Raw genomic sequence first — 17,802 nt, 5'->3', positions numbered from 1 at the left:
ATCAGATAATTGGTTTGTAGTTTTCTATATCTTCACCTAGCTTTGGGTCATCAGGGTAATGCTGGCCTTGTAAAATGAGTTTGCAAATGGTCCTCTCTCTTCAATTTTTGGACAAGTTTCAGAAGGATTGGTATTATTTCTTTTTGAAACATTTGGTAGAATTCACCACTTAAACCATCTATTGGGAAGATTTGATTACTGATTTTTTTTCCTTACTCCATTGGTCTGTTTATATTTTCTATTTCTTCATGAATCAGTCTTGGTAAACTGTATGTATCTTATGGATAGTGGAAATTATCCATTTCTGCTAGGTTGGCGTGTAACTGTTCATAATAATCTCTTATGATCCTGTGTATCAGTTGTCATGTCTTCTCTTTCATTTCTGATTGAGTCCTTCTTCCTTATTCTAGCTAAAGGTTCGTCATTTTTGTCTATCTTCAAAAACTAGGTTCTTAATCTTGATCTTTTCTATTTTTCTGGTCTCTGATCCTTTTTTTCTTTTCCTTTGATTTTTCTTATTTCTACTTTGATCTTTCTTATTTCCTTTCTTTGTGTGCTTTGGGCTGGTCCATTCTTTTTCTAATTCCTTGAGGTGTAAGATTATTTGAGGCCTTTCTTTTTTCTTAATGAAGGCATTTATCATAAATGTCCTTAGAACTGCTTTTGTCTCATAGGTTTTGATATGTTTTGTTCACAGTTTCATTTGTTTCAAGATATTTTTTGCTTTCTGTTTTGATTTTTTTAAGACATACTAGGATGACACTGCTGCTTTCCCTGCTGAGTAAATAAAGCTAAAGATTGTAGGCATTAACTCACACATGTGTCTACATCTATAGTCATTTTGTCTTGATTGTAATGTGTGTATGTATTTTTTTAAAAATCACAGATCAGTGTTGATACCTCCAACTAGTCCAGAACCATGGTGATGATTCTAGCTTTTTTCTTTTATTTATAAACTTCTTTCTCCAATGGTGATAAACATGGCTCTCATTATCTACAGTATATTTACCCCAGTATATGTAGTTTCAGAATTCTTATCCCATACCCGGGTGAGAAACAAATTCTCCAACTATGTACAGGTTTTTTTTATGTGTAGTACTCAGTCCAGACATTGTTGCTGTTTCCCAGGTTAGTTATTTTCTTCCCTATATGCTTTAGCATGATGATATGATTGATTTATAATACTGTTAGATTCATTTCTTACATCCTGTATTCCATCTTGCCCCAATAACTTGGTTAATTTTTTAAAAATTTACATACTATCAAATTCACTTTTTGTGGTTAAAAGGTGAGTTCTATCAGTTTTGATTAATCCACATCACAGTTCCATATGAAGCATTTCTCTCAGTCCAAGTTTTGCCTTTCCAGAGTGTCACGTAAATGAAATCATAAAATATAGAATAGCCTTTTAGGTTTGGCATCTTTTACAAAGTGTATTTAAGATTTGTCCATCTTGTTTTGTGAATCAGTAGTTTTTTACTTTTGAATTACTTTTTTACTTTTTACAAGCATAAAGCAGTAAAAAGTTAAAAAAAAAAAAACCCACAGTTTATCTATGTACATTGACTCCTTAAAGGATATTTGGGTTGTTTCCGGTTTTAGCTGATTATAGTTAGAGCTGCTGAAAAAATAAGGATATATTTATATATATATATATGTATATATAGTTAGAGCTGCTGAGTCCTGTGGTATGTGTGTGTACTTAACTTTACAAGAACTGTTTAGAACTAAACTCTGGTAAGCTGAATCCCAGAATGGCTGTATCTTTGTATTCCCACTAGCAGTGTACAAATGTTTCAGTTACTCTCCATCCTCACCAACTTGTGGTACTGTCCGTGTTTGTTAGCCATTATAATAGATGCTTTCCTTTATGTGTTTCACCCTGAGCTCCCCTTTTCAGGTCCTCGGAACAGAAAGCAGGGCTTAACTTAGCCCTTTCTTTTGTGTGTTTTTTGTGTGCTTCCTGTGACTGTGTCAGCACCAAGTGGTTCAGTACAGAAAAAAAAAATCACAGATTTGCCTTAACCCTCTTGAGACCAAACCTCCTCTAGCGGAAGAGGAGGGTTTCCCTGTGTCAGAATTTTAAACTCCTTGTTACTGCTGGTATTGCTGCCACCATGTAGTCACTTGAGTGCTTGAGATTACTAGAAAGAGAGAAAAGAAAAGGGGATTTTCACACTATTTCCAGTTCCACTTCTCATGCCCGAATAGAAAGCTTCTTCTGGAGGTCTTTCTGTCTGTACTAATGTCCACTTCTAAGTGTCAGACTCTATTGAGTTCAGGTCATTGGATACCAAAGGGAACGGTGATAAACTCTCCTCTGTTTTACTGGTACTTCAGATGTACCAGTAAATCAAATTGCCAGCTCCTGTTATTTCTCAAAAGTCTTCTAATAACTGCTCCATGTAGTCTGTCTCAGTTTTATAGCTTCACTTAGTAGAAGAGACAGAATGGGTTATGATTGATTATCCAAAACTGGAACTGACTATCATTTTTTGTTCTCAGTAACAGCATATGCAAATTCCATTGCCCACACTTGGTATTTCCAGTTATTTTTTATTTTGGCCATTCTAAATGTGGATGTGAAATGATACGTTATTGTGCTTTTAATTTGTTTTTCCCTGATGACACATGATGTTGAGTATTGTTTCTGTGCTTCTTGGCCATTTTTATATCTTTATGAAGTATCTTCACTCTTATCCATTGGATTATGTCATGATTTTAAGAATTTTTAATATATTTAAGATAACAGATCCTCCGTGTATTGCAAATATTTTCTCACAGAATGAGGTTTGATTTTCATTTTCTTCCTGGTGGCTTCATGAAGAAAAAGTTTTATGAAATCAAGTTTGTTAATTTTTCTTTTTCTATCCTGTATAAGTTACAAGTGTACAGTGTAGTGATTCACCATTTTAAAGGTAATACTTCATTTATTACAGTTATTATAAAATATTAACCATATTCCTTGTGTTGTACCTTATATCCTTGTGGCTTATTTTATGCATAATGGTTTGTACCACTTTACCCTCTACTCCTATATTGCCCTTCCCCTCCCCACTGGTAACTTCTAGACTGTTTTCTGTATCAGTCTGTTTCTTTTTTTGTTATAATCACTAGTTTGTTGTATTTTTTATATTCCACATATAATTGATATCATATGACATTTTTTCTCTCAGTCTCTTATTTCACTTAATATCATAGCCTCCAGTCCATCCAAGTTGTTGAAAGTGGCAAAATTTCATTCTTTTTTTTATGGCTGAGTATTTTATTGTATATATAAATGTATATACAGTATCTTCTTTATCCATTCATCTGTTGATGGACACTCAGTTTTTCTTTTATGGTTGGTACTTTTTTGTGTCTTGTCTAAGAATGATGCCTAAGCTAGTGTTATGAAATTTTCTCCTATATTTTCTTCTGGAAGTGAAAATAGTTTTAGCTTTATTTTTTTATGTCTTTCATCTGTATCAAATTAATTTCTGTACATACTATAGTTTACATAATTCAGGACCATTTTCTTTTACTGGATATTCCAGCACCATCATTGAAATAATTATTTATTTCCTTATTGAAGTAGTTGGCACCTCTGTCAAAAATCAATTGACCTTTTATATGGGGGTTTATTTTTAAGTTTCTGCTCTGTTCCTTTGAACTATTTATCTATCCTTGCAGCCGTATCATGATGTTTTTGTTATTGTAGCTTTATATTCTTGAAATCAGATTATGGCCTCTAAGTTTATTTTATTTTCAACATTATTTTTTTCTATTTTAGGTTCTGTGCAGTTCCATATAAATTTTATAATAGTCTTCTCAGTTTCTTCAAAAATCCTCCTGGGATTTTGTTCAATATTGCATTGAATCTATAGTCATTTTGAGAATGATTGACATCTTGGTAATACTGGAGTCCCCCCCAAGCATGAACATGTTCTCCCCTTCCTCCCTCCCCACCACTGGCTTGATATCTCTCAGGAAGATGTAATTTTCATTGTGTAGGCTTTCATATTTTTCATTAAATTTATTCCTCAGCATTTTATGTTTTATGATAATTTTGTATATGGTATTTTAGATTTTGTATTTTCTAGTTATTTGTTGCTTGTATATACAAATGCTGTTAATCCAGTTTGTCGATGCCAACCAATTAATTTTAATTTTAATTTCTTACTTATTGGGCCAAAGCCTCTTTACTTAGGGATAATTTAGGCTGAGCTTTCCAAATTTGGTGGCATATTGAGTGTAATACTTTAACAATATCATCTTTCTGGATTTGAAATAGTTTACCTGGAATTCCATCACCTCCACTAACTTTGTTCATAGTAATACTTCCTAAGGCCCAGTTGACTTCAAACTGCAGGATGTCTGGTTGTAGGTGAATGACCACACCATCGTGGTTATCCAGGTCATTAAGACCTTTTTTTTTTTACAGTTCTGTGTATTCTTGCCAACTCTTCTTAACATCTTTCACTTCTGTTAGGTCCATACTGTGTCTGTCCTTTATTGTGCCCATCTTTGCATGAAATGTTCCTTTGGTATCTCTCATTTTCTTGAAGGAGGTCTCTAGTCTTTCCCATCCTGTTTTTTCCCTCTATTTCTTTGCATTGTTCACTGAAGAAGAATTTCTTATCTCTCCTTGCCATTCTTTGAAACTCTGCATTCAGATGGGTATATCTTTCCCTTTCTCCTTTGCTCCTCTTCTTTTCTCAGCTATTTGTAAGGCCTCCTCAGACAACCATTTTGCCTTATTGCGTTTCTTTTCTTGGGGATGGTTTTGGTCGCTACCTACATGCAATGTTACGAACCTCCACTATAGTTCTTCAGGCATTCTGTTTATCAGATCTAATCCCTGAATCACTTCCACTGTGGGAAGGAAAGGGAAGGGATCCCTGTACATAAGGGATTTGATTTAGATTATACATGAATGGCCTAATGGTTTTCCCTACTTCTGTTTAAGTCTGAATTTTGCAAAAGGAGCTCATGATCTGAGCCACAGTCATCTCCTGGTCTTGGATTTGTCACTTGAAATTTCTTTCTCAAGCATTAGTTATTTAGCTTCCTGTCTTATGTCGGTTCAAAAACTGGCAAATGTCTTGTGGAAGAGGCCTAATATTTGTCACAAATCCCATTTATCTAGTGGGATTTCTGTTTCATTAGTTCTATGACTGTGCAGGAAATTTCACTCAGCTTTCTTGACTCAATCCCCCATCAGCTTGACTTTGTTTTCTGCTAGATTTCACTCCATTGTGCCAGCAAATGAGTTCAGCAAAAGCTCTGGTAATTTCTCTTTCCAGAAGAGTAGGTCTTCCTACACCAAATCCCCCTGCCTTAAATCTCTAAATGTCCCTTTCTAGCATATTAGTTGATACTGTTTCTTGGTTGCTTCTGTAGCTCTGTGATATTTTTAAACTATAATGTTTATATAATTTATTCAATTTTGTTTACTTGTTGCAATAGGAGTGATTTTCTGTGGCCACCTAGTGCAGACATATTATAGAGATAAGGGTTTGGTCGCAGACCATTACAATAAAGAGAATATATTAGTAAAGCAAGTCACGTGAATTTTTTCATTTCCCAGTGCATGTAAAAGTGTTTATACTGTAGTCTACTAAGTGTACAATAGCATTATGTATAAATAATGTACATATGTTAATTACAAGTAGACCTTAAAAATGCTAACCATCATCTGAACCTTCAGAAAGGTGTAATCTTTTTGCAATAGTAACATCAAAGATCACTGATCATGGATCATGTAGCAAGTATAATAATGAAAATGTCTGAAATATTGTGAGAATTACCAAATTGTGACATAGAGCCAGAAAGTAAGCAAATGTTGTTGGGAAAATGGCACCAGTAGACTTACTTGACACAAGGTTGCCACAGCTTTTCCTATTGTTAACCTCTTTACCGTAGTATATTTCTAAAAATTAAAAAGCCAACATTTTTATATTATTGTTAACTATATATTACTATTACTACTAACTAAAATTCAATTTGTTTAAAAAAAATGCTCTATCTGCAAGGTGCTATAAAGTTAAGTGCAGTAGAATGTGGTGTACCTGTATGTCATAACTGGAAGTGGAAATCCTATTCAGACCACCTTTAATTTCTCTCTGTGATGTATCAATAGTTTTCTGTTTAGTGTTCTTATATCTTTTTTATACTTAGGTATTTGATGTTTTGATGATAATGTATATTGCATTTCTTTTGGTTTTTAATTGTATAACTTTTCAGATACCAAAGAATATAGGGGAATTCTTAAAAGTTTGTTCTCTTATCTGGTAACTCTTCTGAAAAGTTAACATATTTTATAAGTTATCTATAGATTGTTTTAGATTTTCTGTATCCCTAATTATATCAAATATGAAAAGTGACAGTATTATTTCCTTTCTTATCCGTATATGTCTAATTTCTTTTTCCTGCCTTACTGCTAATGCCATTTAAGACTTTTACTAAAAAAAAAAAAAAAAAAAAGACTTTTACTAACATACTGAATAGAGAAGGTAAGAGTTGGCATCCTTATTTTGTTCCTACAGTGGACATTCTTCACATTTCACTATAAATAGGATCGTGGCTCTAAAGTTTTTTGTAGTTTCCGTTTGCTACAAGTTTTTAATCATACGTAATTATTGAATTTAATCAAATGTTTTATCTGACTATATTGATACGATCATGCAAATTTTCTTCTTTTGATGTTGGTTGATATTTGAATGTTAACTTACCTTGCACTTCTGGAGTAAACCAGCTTGGTAGGAATTCATTCACACGCACACAGACATTCACTCACTCACTGTACATTTAACATTTTAGGATTTTTGCTTCTATATACATAAGATGTCCTTTTAATTAGTGACTAGTAGACAAAGGATGGAGATTTAAAAGCTCCTCTGGTTTTGTGATTTAGCTGTTACATCAATATGATATAATACAGTATTACTCCTTGTTTCTTTTTTTGGCTGTGCTGGGTCTTTGTTTCTGTGTGGGGCCTTTCTCTCATTCGGTGCTTGGGCTTGTCATTGTAGTGGCTTCTTTTGTGGGCTCACTAGTTGTGGCTTGCAGGCTCTAGAGTACAGTATGGCTCAACAGTTGTGGCATGGGCCCAGTCACCCCACTCTTTGCGGAATCTTCCCAGTTCAAGGATTGAACACATGTCCCCTGAAGTGGCAGGAGGATTCTTAACCACTGGCCCACCAGGAAAATCCAATCTTACTACATTTTTAAAAAATAAATATTTTTTATTTTCAAATAATTTATTTTATTTTATTTTTTTTTAGACTAGTCAACAAATAATTTAAAATCTGGAGAAAAGATACAAACATAACACAGTTAACTCCTCTCCCAGTTTTTCCTACTGTTAGTTAACCTCTTTACCATAGTATATTTTTAAAAATTAAAAAGCCAACATTTATATATTACTATTAACTAAACTTCAGACTCTCTAGATCTCACTAGTGTTCCCATTGGCGACCTTTCCCTGTTCCCGATATACTGGACCCTATCCAGTGTATCTCACTGTATTTAGTTAGTCGTCATGTCTCCTTAGTCCTCTCGGGTCTATCACAGTTCCTCATTCCTTCCATGTTTTTCACGATTTTGACGGTCTTGAGGAATATTGGTCTGGCATTTTGTGGCGTTTTTCTCAATCTGAATTTGGCTGGTGCTTTTCTCATGATTAGACTGGAGTTCTGGGATTTGGCAAGAATTCCATAGGTGAATGCTCGCCACATCAGCAGAGAATATGTAATGTCCCCCTGGTATCGCTGCTGATGCGGACCGTCATCACTTGGATACCGTGGTGTTTGCCAGGTCTCTCCACTGCGAGGTTACTTTTTCTCCCGTTTTTGCTCTCTTCTTTGGAACTCAGTGAACTCAGGACTGGACTTAAGGAGAAGATTAAGCTTCACCTCCTTGTGGAGGAGCTTAATGGCAAGAGGGGCTTACCTACATATGGGGTTTTTCTATTAGCATGATTTGTCTTCTCCCTCCTATTATTTAGTTGTTTATACAGTCATTTATTTACTCCATTATGTCTTAATATGTATTCTTTATAATCTTTATACATAATTGCAACCTTAAAAACCTCTAGTTTCCCCACTGACATATAAATTTTTTGAGGAAAGGTTTTATTTTTTTTTTTGTACACTCTATGTGTTTAGCATAATCCCCTAATTTATAGTGTACTTCCAGTAATTTTATTTTTGAATGGATATATTTTCACTTCAACTGAAAAGGACCTTGTCCTTATTAAATAGCATTGTGAATTGAAAATAAAAGTCAATTTTAAAATAAATGTGATCACATTGTAATAAGCGTCTAAAAAAGCAAAGTGTACTCCAGAAGTAACTTCACCATTGGAGTCTGATATGTCTCCACAAAATATTGAAGTGATGTTTGGAAAGAAATAACAATTTGTGATAAGCCAAGAATATGACCTGCTATGCCCTTTCTCTTTTTTTTTCAGATCACCAGAGGAGATTAAGACCCTGTTTTCTCCCTTCTCTGGAAAATTATCATCTGACGCAGTCACTCAGATTACAACAGAAAGTCCAGGTAAAGCCACGTTTTCATCTGAAATTTTTGTTAATGCTGAAGATCATGGACGTGAAATTCCAGAGCTCAATACACAGAAGTTGGGCAATGTTCCTGTCAAGTTTGCTTCATCATCTTCAGTTCAACAGATTACTGTTCCTCATGGTACAGATGGTAAGAGAATATGATTGCATTTTAGGTCCTATTACCAACTTTCATGTGTAATTAAGAAATTTCTTGATTGAGTCCTTTTAGTTAAAAACCTGATTTTAATTTTAATCATTAGGCTGTACATGATTATATCATTTGTTTTTCATAGCTATAAGGAGAATATAGTTTATTATGTTTTAATTTCTATTCCATTGGAGTTAACAACCTATGTGAAACGCATGCTACTTGTGGTTGACATATTTTCATCTCATAATACTTGTCATAAGAGTGCAAGTAGTTCATGAAAGCTGAAATAACTGTAGAGGTTCAGTTTAAGAGAGGCAGGTGAATGCTTTGGCTTTTTTTTTTTTCTAAACTATCATTTCATATAATATGTTAAACAGATTTTGCAAACACAATACCAGTCTGTTTCTTGCTCGTGAAACATTGACCAGGGACCCAGGTTGGCTATGACTCTGCTGTCTTTAAAACATGGAACGGTGGATTCACCATCATAGTCAACTGCAAGGGAAGGAAGACGTGGAGGTGCACATGTGGCAGGCTCTTATGGGCCGAGCCTCGAGGAGGCCCAGATCACTTTCCACTGACTAGGGTCAGTTTAAGTGTACTTTCCAGGATGAAGAAGAAATGACATTTGGTGAACAGCTAGCAATCTCTACCATAGGGTCTACATTCAGGGTGTTTGTATGCTATCTTGACAGTAATATTTTGATAGTGCTTATACTATGTAACATTCAAAATTATAGCAAGCTATTTTCTTTTTCAGACCAGTAACTGGAAAATTAACTTCCTATTCTTCCTCTAAATAAAAGTGGAAGCTTTAAATTACTAATTTTAAACTATCCAGTAACTTGTACAAATCTATTCAAAATAAATTTTAAGTTTTCCTACTTGTGCAAAAAGTTTATGGGTCGGTAGATAAAGATGGGATATACTTTAAATGTATTAAAAAAATTGCTTTGTTCTGAATTTAAATTGCACTGAATTTAATTTGAATAAATACATTTATATGTTGAGATAGTTAGATTTTTCATATATTTTCAATATACCCCAAAAATGTATAGTCTAATAAATCTTTAATGTGTCAGTTACCTATTGCCACCGTTATACCATGTAAGAACCTCGAAAATCTCAGAGGTTTATAGCAAACATTTGCTTTTCTCACTCATGGGCTTGCTAGTCAGTTGAAGTTTGGCATCAGGATGCAAAAATGATTTGGGTCTGTTCTACATGCCTGGTTCTGAAAGCCAGGCTACTCTTAGCTGTGTTGTCATGTTGGTGGCAGAAGCACAGGAGAGGATATCCAACTATGAAAGTGTATTTTATACCTCTTCTGACATCAAATGGATCAGTCTATATAGAGGCCACAGTTTATATAGTTTTACCTTTACATACAGGTACTTGGGAGAAAAGACTACTTTAAAAGGTAAATATTGTTTGGTTTACCAATAAAAGATGAACTCTGTGAATTTAAAAGTAAAATTTTCAAAAATATTTTAAAATGTACAGAATAATAAGTTAAATTTATGATTGGGTGTCCCTGCTCTGAACTAAATTACGGGCAATATGCTGTATGTGTACATTTAATTCCATTTTCAAGTTTTTTGAAGAAGTAAATTTTACAGTTGAACTTTCTTCTTCCAGTCCTTTTTTTCTCTTCCAAGAACAATTATTATTTGCTGTACAGTGGCTTCTTCCCCCATAGAAAGGCAGTTCACACTTTAAGACTTCTACATCCATACTTATAAACTTGTTGACAATTCAAAAACTCACCTATCTCTCTCAGAATTCTCCATCTTCACATGATATCCATCCTTGCTCTAGGTAATTCTGCCCAAATGTTATTGTCCATTTTCTGCAAACTTTGAACTAAATGTACATACACTGACAGAAGAAGAAAACTAATAAATCAATATTCTAACAATGATGACTACAGTGTGTCCAAATAGAACTGAAGCCTATAGCCCATTTTTTCTATCATTTAAATTCTTCCATCCTCTATACATCTCTTTTTTTCCCCTTGAATTCAGCCAGGTTCTCATTAGCCGGGTTTTTCTTGTTGCAGTGGTACAAGTATTCTTAAGTAGGCTAAAAACTTTACTAGTTTAAATAATTTTTAAAGTTAAAAATAATTTTAAGATATAAGTTTAAAATAATTTTTTGTTAATTTCTATGATCGGGCTTGGTAAAGTGGTCCCCTTGTTATTAGCCAGACTCCTATTGACTGTCTTTTTTTTAAGGTAACCTTATTTCTCCTTGATAGTTAAGGTCAGTAATAGTTCAGTCAACATTGTCACCCCCTGTTGCCTGCTTATGTCACTATTTCAGTGACATAAAGAATGTAAAATGACTAGATGGCTTCTGTCTCTTGATAGAATTGCCTCTCCCTTATTTCTGATATCTTCCATCTAACAAAGCACAGTCACAGAGATGGAAAGGAAAGATTTTAAAGGCTTCTACCTTTTTTCCTGAATACATGCATTCTGTCTGTGGGACAGAAGTGTCAGAACCACGTATGGTTCTGAGCATATGCCATATTCTGCAAGCTAGCATTCCAGCCTCAGAAAACGATACCCACCAGCTAGTGCCACAGTGGTTTTCAGTGAACTGTTCACTCACTTTTTTTTTCTTTTTTTTTTTTTAGTTTACCATAGTTGTGGGTGATCAGACTTGTGATGAGAACAGTGAATTCCTTTAGGCATCAGCCTCTTGTCTCATTCCTTCACTCTGAAGTCAGTTCCTTGGTTGGAAGCAGGGTACTAGTAATATGGATTTCATATCAAATCATCAGAATGATGGAGTGGTGATTCCAAGTAATATAAAAATTATAGTGTCCAGAGTGAGGGAGTTCTCATTCCTGGGGCTATCAGACTCTGTCTCGAGTATCACTTCTTGGCCTTTTGGCTAAGATCAAGTGATTTTTATAAACTAGACATGTGTAACTAGGAGTCCATCTAGAGGTGATGACAGGATACAAGGGAGAATCATGGTCTGTAAGGATAAACTGAAGAAGCTGGTCTGTTTGATCAGAGGTGATAGCTGTCTACAAAATTCTGTTCAGATATGTGATCAGTTCAGTTCAGTCGCTCAGTCATGTCCGACTCTTTGCGACCCCATGAATTGCAGCACGCCAGGCCTCCCTGTCCATCACCAACTCCCAGAGTTCACTCGGACTCACGTCCATCGAGTCAGTGATGCCATCCAGCCATCTCATCCTCTGTCGTCCCCTTCTCCTCCTGCCCGCAATCCCTCCCAGCATCAGAGTCTTTTCCAATTAGTCAGCTCTTCACATGAGGTGGCCAAAGTACTGGAGTTTCAGCTTTAGCATCATTCCTTCCAAAGAAATCCCAGGGCTGATCTCCTTCAGAATGGACTGGTTGGATCTCCTTGCCGTCAGAGAGCCTCTCAAGAGTCTTCTCCAACACCACAGTTCAAAAGCATCAATTCTTTGGCGCTCAGCCTTTTTCACAGTCCAACTCTCACATCCATACATGACCACAGGAAAAACCATAGCCTTGGCTAGATGGACCTTAGTCGGCAAAGTAATGTCTCTGCTTTTGAATATGCTATCTAGCTTGGTCATAAGTTTTCTTCCAAGGAGTAAGCGTCTTTTAATTTCATGGCTGTAGTCACCATCTGCAGTGATTTTGGAGCCCCCAAAAATAAAGTCTGACACTGTTTCCACTGTTTCCCCATCTATTTCCCATGAAGTGATGGGACCAGATGCCATGATCTTAGTTTTCTGAATGTTGAGCTTTAAGCCAACTTTTTCACTTTCATCAAGATGTGATACAACCCCATAATATATTCAGAAGTAACCTGAACAAGAATTTTATACAACCTTTGTGTAGGGATGGGGCTTCCCGGATAGTTCAAATGGTAAACAATCCACCTGCAATGCAGGAGACCCCGGGTTGATTCCTGGGTCAGGAATATCTGCTGGAGAAGGGATTGGCTACCCACTCCAGTATTCTTGGGCTTCCCTTGTGGGTCAGTTGGTAAAGAATTTGCCTGCAATGCCGGGGACCTGGGTTTGATCCCTGGTTTGGGAAGATCTCCTGAAGAAGAGGAAGGCTACCCACTCCAGGATTCTGGCCTGGAGAATTCCATGGATTCTATTTCATGGACTATTCTGTATAGTCCATGGAGTCGAAAGAGTCGGACATGACTGAGCGACTTTCACTTTCACGTTCACTTTCACTGTGTAGGGATAGAAAAGACCAGTAGACTAAAAGAAGGGATGAAATACTTCTGAATAGTAAAACTGAATATTGTAAAGATGTCATTTATTCCCAAATGAATTTATACTCTTAACATACTGCTGCTGCTGCTGCTGCTGCTAAGTTGCTTCAGTCGTGTCCGACTCTGTGCAACCCCATAGATGGCAGCCCACCAGGCTCTGCCGTCCCTGGGATTCTCTAGGCAGGAATACTGGAGTGGGTTGCTTTCTACTCAAATTCTAGCAAAATTGTTATTTTGTACTTGTTTAATTGATCTTAAATTTTATCATGGAGAATAACAAAGAAAATTCTGAAAAAGAAGAGTAAGGAAGAGGATAAATTTTAGCAGTAGCTGATGGAGTGTTTTAATGAGATGCCTAGAAATTGCACACATTATTCTCACACTTGACTATGGGCCCAGACTTAGTCATATGTCCATACATGGCTGCAAGGAAGATTGGGAAATATAATGTACAGATGGACAGTATGTACCCAGCCTAATATTAAGATCCTGTTACAGAGGGGACTTCCCAGATGTTGCAGTGGTAAAGAATCTGCCTCCAATGCAGGCAGTGGTGGGGGGAGTGGAGGGTGTGGGTTCAGTCCCTGGATCAGGAAGATCCTGGGGGAAGGAAGTGGCAACCCACTCCAGTATGCTTGCCTGGACAATCCCATGGACATAGGAGCTTGATGGGCTACAAAGAATTGGGTGTGACTGACCACACATGCACGCTGTTACAGAGGACTTCCATGGTGGTCCAATAGTGGAGTTTACCTGCTAATACAGGGGACATGAGCCTCTTGATGAAAGTGAAAGAGGAGAGTGAAAAAGTTGGCTTAAAGCTCAACATTCAGAAAACTAAGATCATGGCATCCAATCCCATCACTTCATGGCAAACAGACAGTGGCTGACTTTATTTTTCTGGGCTCCAAAATCACAGCAGATGGTGATTGCAGCCATGAAATTAAAAGACACTCCTTGGAAGGAAAATTATGGCCAACCTAGACAGTATATTAAAAAGCAGAGACATTCCTTTGTCAACAAAGATCCATCTAGTCAAGGCTACGGTTTTTCCAGTAGTCATTTATGGATGTGAGAGTTGGACTATAAAGAAAGCTGAGCACCAAAGAATTGATGCTTTTGAACTGGTGTTGGAGAAGACTCTTGAGAGTCCCTTGGACTGCAGGGAGATCCAACCAGTCCATCCTAAAGGAGATCAGTCCTAGGTGTTCATTGGAAGGACTGATGTTGAAGCTGAAACTCCAGTACTTTGGCCACCTCATGTGAAGAGTTGACTCATTGGAAAAGACCCTGATGCTGGGAGGGATTGGGGGCAGGAAGAGAAGGGGACGACAGGGGATGAGATGGCTGGATGGCATCACCAACTCGATGGACATGGGTTTGGGTGAACTCCAGGAGTTGGTGATGGACAGGGAGGCCTGGCATGCCGCGGTTTATGGTGTTGCAAAGAGTCTGGCATGACTGAGTGACTGAACTGAACTGAACTGAACAGGGACATGGGTCTGATCCCCAGTCTGGCATCTAAGCCCATGAGCCACAACTACTGAGTCCAGGTGCCTAGAGCCCATGCACCTCGACAGAAACGTAGCCTCCACTCACTGCAGCTAGAGAAAGCCTGCAAGTAGCAACAAAGACCCGGCACAGCCATTAATTAACTGATTAATTTTTTAAAAAGATGCTATTATAAAATGAATGTTTCTACCACATCATGAAAGAAAAGTATACAAAAAAAGCCTTCATCCTCTATAATAATCAAATTATTATACTGTCACAGACATTTTAGAAAGAATTTTAGAAGTTTATAATAAAACAACTTTATAAATGACGTAATTTTTAACTCTGAAATCAGAAAATCTATGTAATACGGGACAGCAGGGGAGAATAGGTATGGTATAAACAGGAAGTCTTTTTTCACAGAATTCTCAATTATTGAAAATTTAGTTTACCCCTAATTTCTAACATTAGGAGAATGGTTAAATATACTTAATTTGTAGTATAATGATTTTTTTTAAATGTGAAGCTGTGAAATAAAATGAAAATTGTATTAATGTAAAGTGGAAAAGCTGAAGTCCAAGTTATATATACTGTACACAACTATGTAAACAAATACAGAGGAAAGACATGTAGGAAATACATTGAAATGTTAATAATAGCTGTCTTTGATAGTAGAACTTTGTCTTTTTTACTTTTGTGTATTGAGAATTTATACTTTTATAATAGAAAACTTTTAGTTTGAAAATCTGCCACATATAATAGAATTAGATTTATTTCCTATGACTCTAGAGGCAGAACCTCCAAAGTTGAGTTGTAGGGGTTAAGAGTGATCAGGTTTGGGTTCAGTATAAGGTAAACTGTTTCTTAGAGAAATATATTTGAATAGATTGCTATATATTGGAATAGATGCTAAAGCCACTCTATTTAAACCGCATGCTGCTGCAGTTTCTCCAGTACTTCCTATCTTCCTCAGCATTTTCTAATTTTTTATATCACTAATAATTTATTAAAATACTAGATGGTTTACTTATTTAGTGTGCTAATTGTTTACTGTTTATCTCTATCTAGAATGCTAGTTCATCAATATATCCCAAGAATCTTGAAGGGTACTTAATATTTATTCAGTTAGTTAATAAATGTTTTCTTAATAATTATTCTGATCTTTATCTCCTTAGGCCAGCCTTTACTATTGCCATATAAGCCTTCTGGTAGTACGAAGATGTACTATGTTCCACAATTAACACAGATCCCTTCATCTACGGATTCCAAATCAGACACCACAGTTGAGAGCTCACACTCAGGTATGACATATGACAGCTCATTGCTGTTGAGTTTTTAAGTGAAATATAGAACTGTTTTTGATCAGTCTCTGGTTCAGATAGGTGTCAGATATATTGTGTACACTCAAACATTTAATAAATATTTCAAGAAAATTGTGTGAACAGTTACACGTTTTGGTTAGTGGATTCCATCTAGGACAAAGGTTTCCAAGTTTTCTCTGTTCACCGTGACTTTAGTTTTTGGTTGGGTGATCTTTTTCCCCATCATCATGTGGATATGAGTCATCAGCAGCATAGAATTACAGAAGTATTTTTTTCAAATACTAAGCTATTGTGTAATTAGCACATAAAAATACTGTTTTGAACTAGCAACTTAATAAGCAAAAATACTAGGGGTTTTTTTTGGTTTTGTGTTTGAAAGAAAATATTTTACTGTGTTCACAGATACCCATAATTACTGATGAGATATGTGCAGCTATTGGGCACTATAAACTTTCTCAAACCATGAGACGAAATGGGATGTAACCACTCTCATTTAATATTTTTGTTACAGAAACAGTCAAAAACCGAACTCTGCAAAGATACAACAGAGTTGAAAGGCATGTGGCAGCATCTAATGTTGAAACATTTAGGTGCTAGTTTTTGTAGTGTACGTGCTGTGTGTGCTGAGTCTCTTGTGACCCTGTGGACTGTAGCCCGCCAGGCTGCTCTGTCTGTGGGATTTGCTTGTTTGTAGTGTACACCAGCTATTAAGTGTCACTATTCCCTAGGATTTTAAAATATCCCACAGCACTTCTTTGAGATCACAAGAGAACTGTAGATTTAGAAAGTGAATAGCATCCCATGGAAGAGCTCAATAAATATTTTCTGTGGAAAATTATAAGATACAGATACTGAGTTGGTAGGATGTGGTATTTTGATTGTTGGGATAACATATTAATTGGTTCATGGGAGATGATTTGATTCAATTTAAATATGAATTGTTCATGATTGGTCAGTAGACATCTTTATGTGTGTAGAAATTAAAAAGAAAGTAGTTGTCCCTGGTGTTACACAGATTCTATTTTAAGAAAACCAAACTAGTGTCTAATGGTAACTGAGGTAAAACCCCTGTTACTGCTGCTTTTGACTTCCCAATGTGACGCTAATGTTAGGATTGATTGTTAAGCCTATAACCAAGATCCAGAAAGAATTTTTCACTACCTGCATGACTATAAGACACTTAATGGCTACCAGAAATAAAATAAGCTCACTTAATTAATTGTAGGTAGGAACATCTTTGGTCTCAGTCTCACTTTCAGCCCCCTAGTTCAGAAGACAGAAATGTACCAATAGAAATCTGATCAAGTGTTCAGTATTTTTGAGGTCTCCTGTGTACTTCTGTTCATTTACATCCCTAACACTTCCCTCTGGAGACATTAACTTTGAGAAAAATGGGACAGTAGTGGGAAGAGAAAATGACTCAGGAATGGTACATTCCTGAGAAATATTGTCCCTATAAATAAAGTACTGAATTCATCAATTAGACAAGAAGAGATCTGTTGGCTGTATACTTGAGGTTGTCATTCTTTCATGTTCTTCCATCTGTTCTGAGAGTGGATGGAATTAACAATAGAAAATAATACTTTCTTACACCAGTAGAGCTACTGGTGAAAGCCTTGTAATTGTTCTTATAGCTATTGTCTAAAGAGTATATTGTGTTTCCATAGATATATAGAAGATCCAACTAGAGTTTGGGGCCGAGGGAAAGTCATAAACCACTGCAGATATTTGGGCTGAAAAATTTCTCAATTGAGAATGAGTAAACTGTTGAACTCATAAAATTCTTTTAAAAATGAAAACCCAAGGCAAAGGTAATCTCACAAAAAAAGAGATTTGCTGTTGCAGTGCAGTCGCTCAGTCGTGTTTGACTCTTTGTGACCCCATGGGACCCCGTGGACTCCTGCACGCCATGCTTCCCTGTCCTTCACCATGTTCCAGAGCTTGCTGAAACTCATGTCCGTTGCATCAGTGATGCCATCCAACCATCTTCCCCAGCATCAGGGTCTTTTCTAATGAGGCAGCTCTTCACATCAGGTGGCCAAAGTATTAGAGC

The 17,802-nt window shown here is 36.3% G+C and overlaps 1 protein-coding gene across 6 annotated transcripts in view; it reads left to right on the top strand.

Annotated features, from left to right (window-relative positions):
* ALMS1 (ALMS1 centrosome and basal body associated protein) overlaps nt 1–17,802 on the top strand; it is a 183,995-nt gene that overhangs the window by 104,250 nt on the left and 61,943 nt on the right. For 5 of the 6 annotated variants that reach the window (XM_040223844.1, XM_040223841.1, XM_040223843.1 and 2 more), the window contains 2 exons: nt 8,453–8,694; nt 15,603–15,728. In XM_040223844.1, the coding sequence (XP_040079778.1) occupies nt 8,453–8,694; nt 15,603–15,728 (368 nt within the window). Of the gene's footprint in view, nt 1–8,452; nt 8,695–15,602; nt 15,729–17,416; nt 17,672–17,802 lie in introns of those variants that run through there. The other variant, XM_040223846.1, reaches the window with a different exon arrangement.

This window comes from Oryx dammah, unplaced genomic scaffold (assembly GCF_014754425.2).
Source record: "Oryx dammah isolate SB20612 unplaced genomic scaffold, SCBI_Odam_1.1 HiC_scaffold_25, whole genome shotgun sequence".
Lineage (NCBI taxonomy): Eukaryota > Metazoa > Chordata > Mammalia > Artiodactyla > Bovidae > Oryx > Oryx dammah.
Note: the sequence above shows the minus strand (reverse complement) of the source record. Positions and strands in the feature narration are given on the sequence as shown.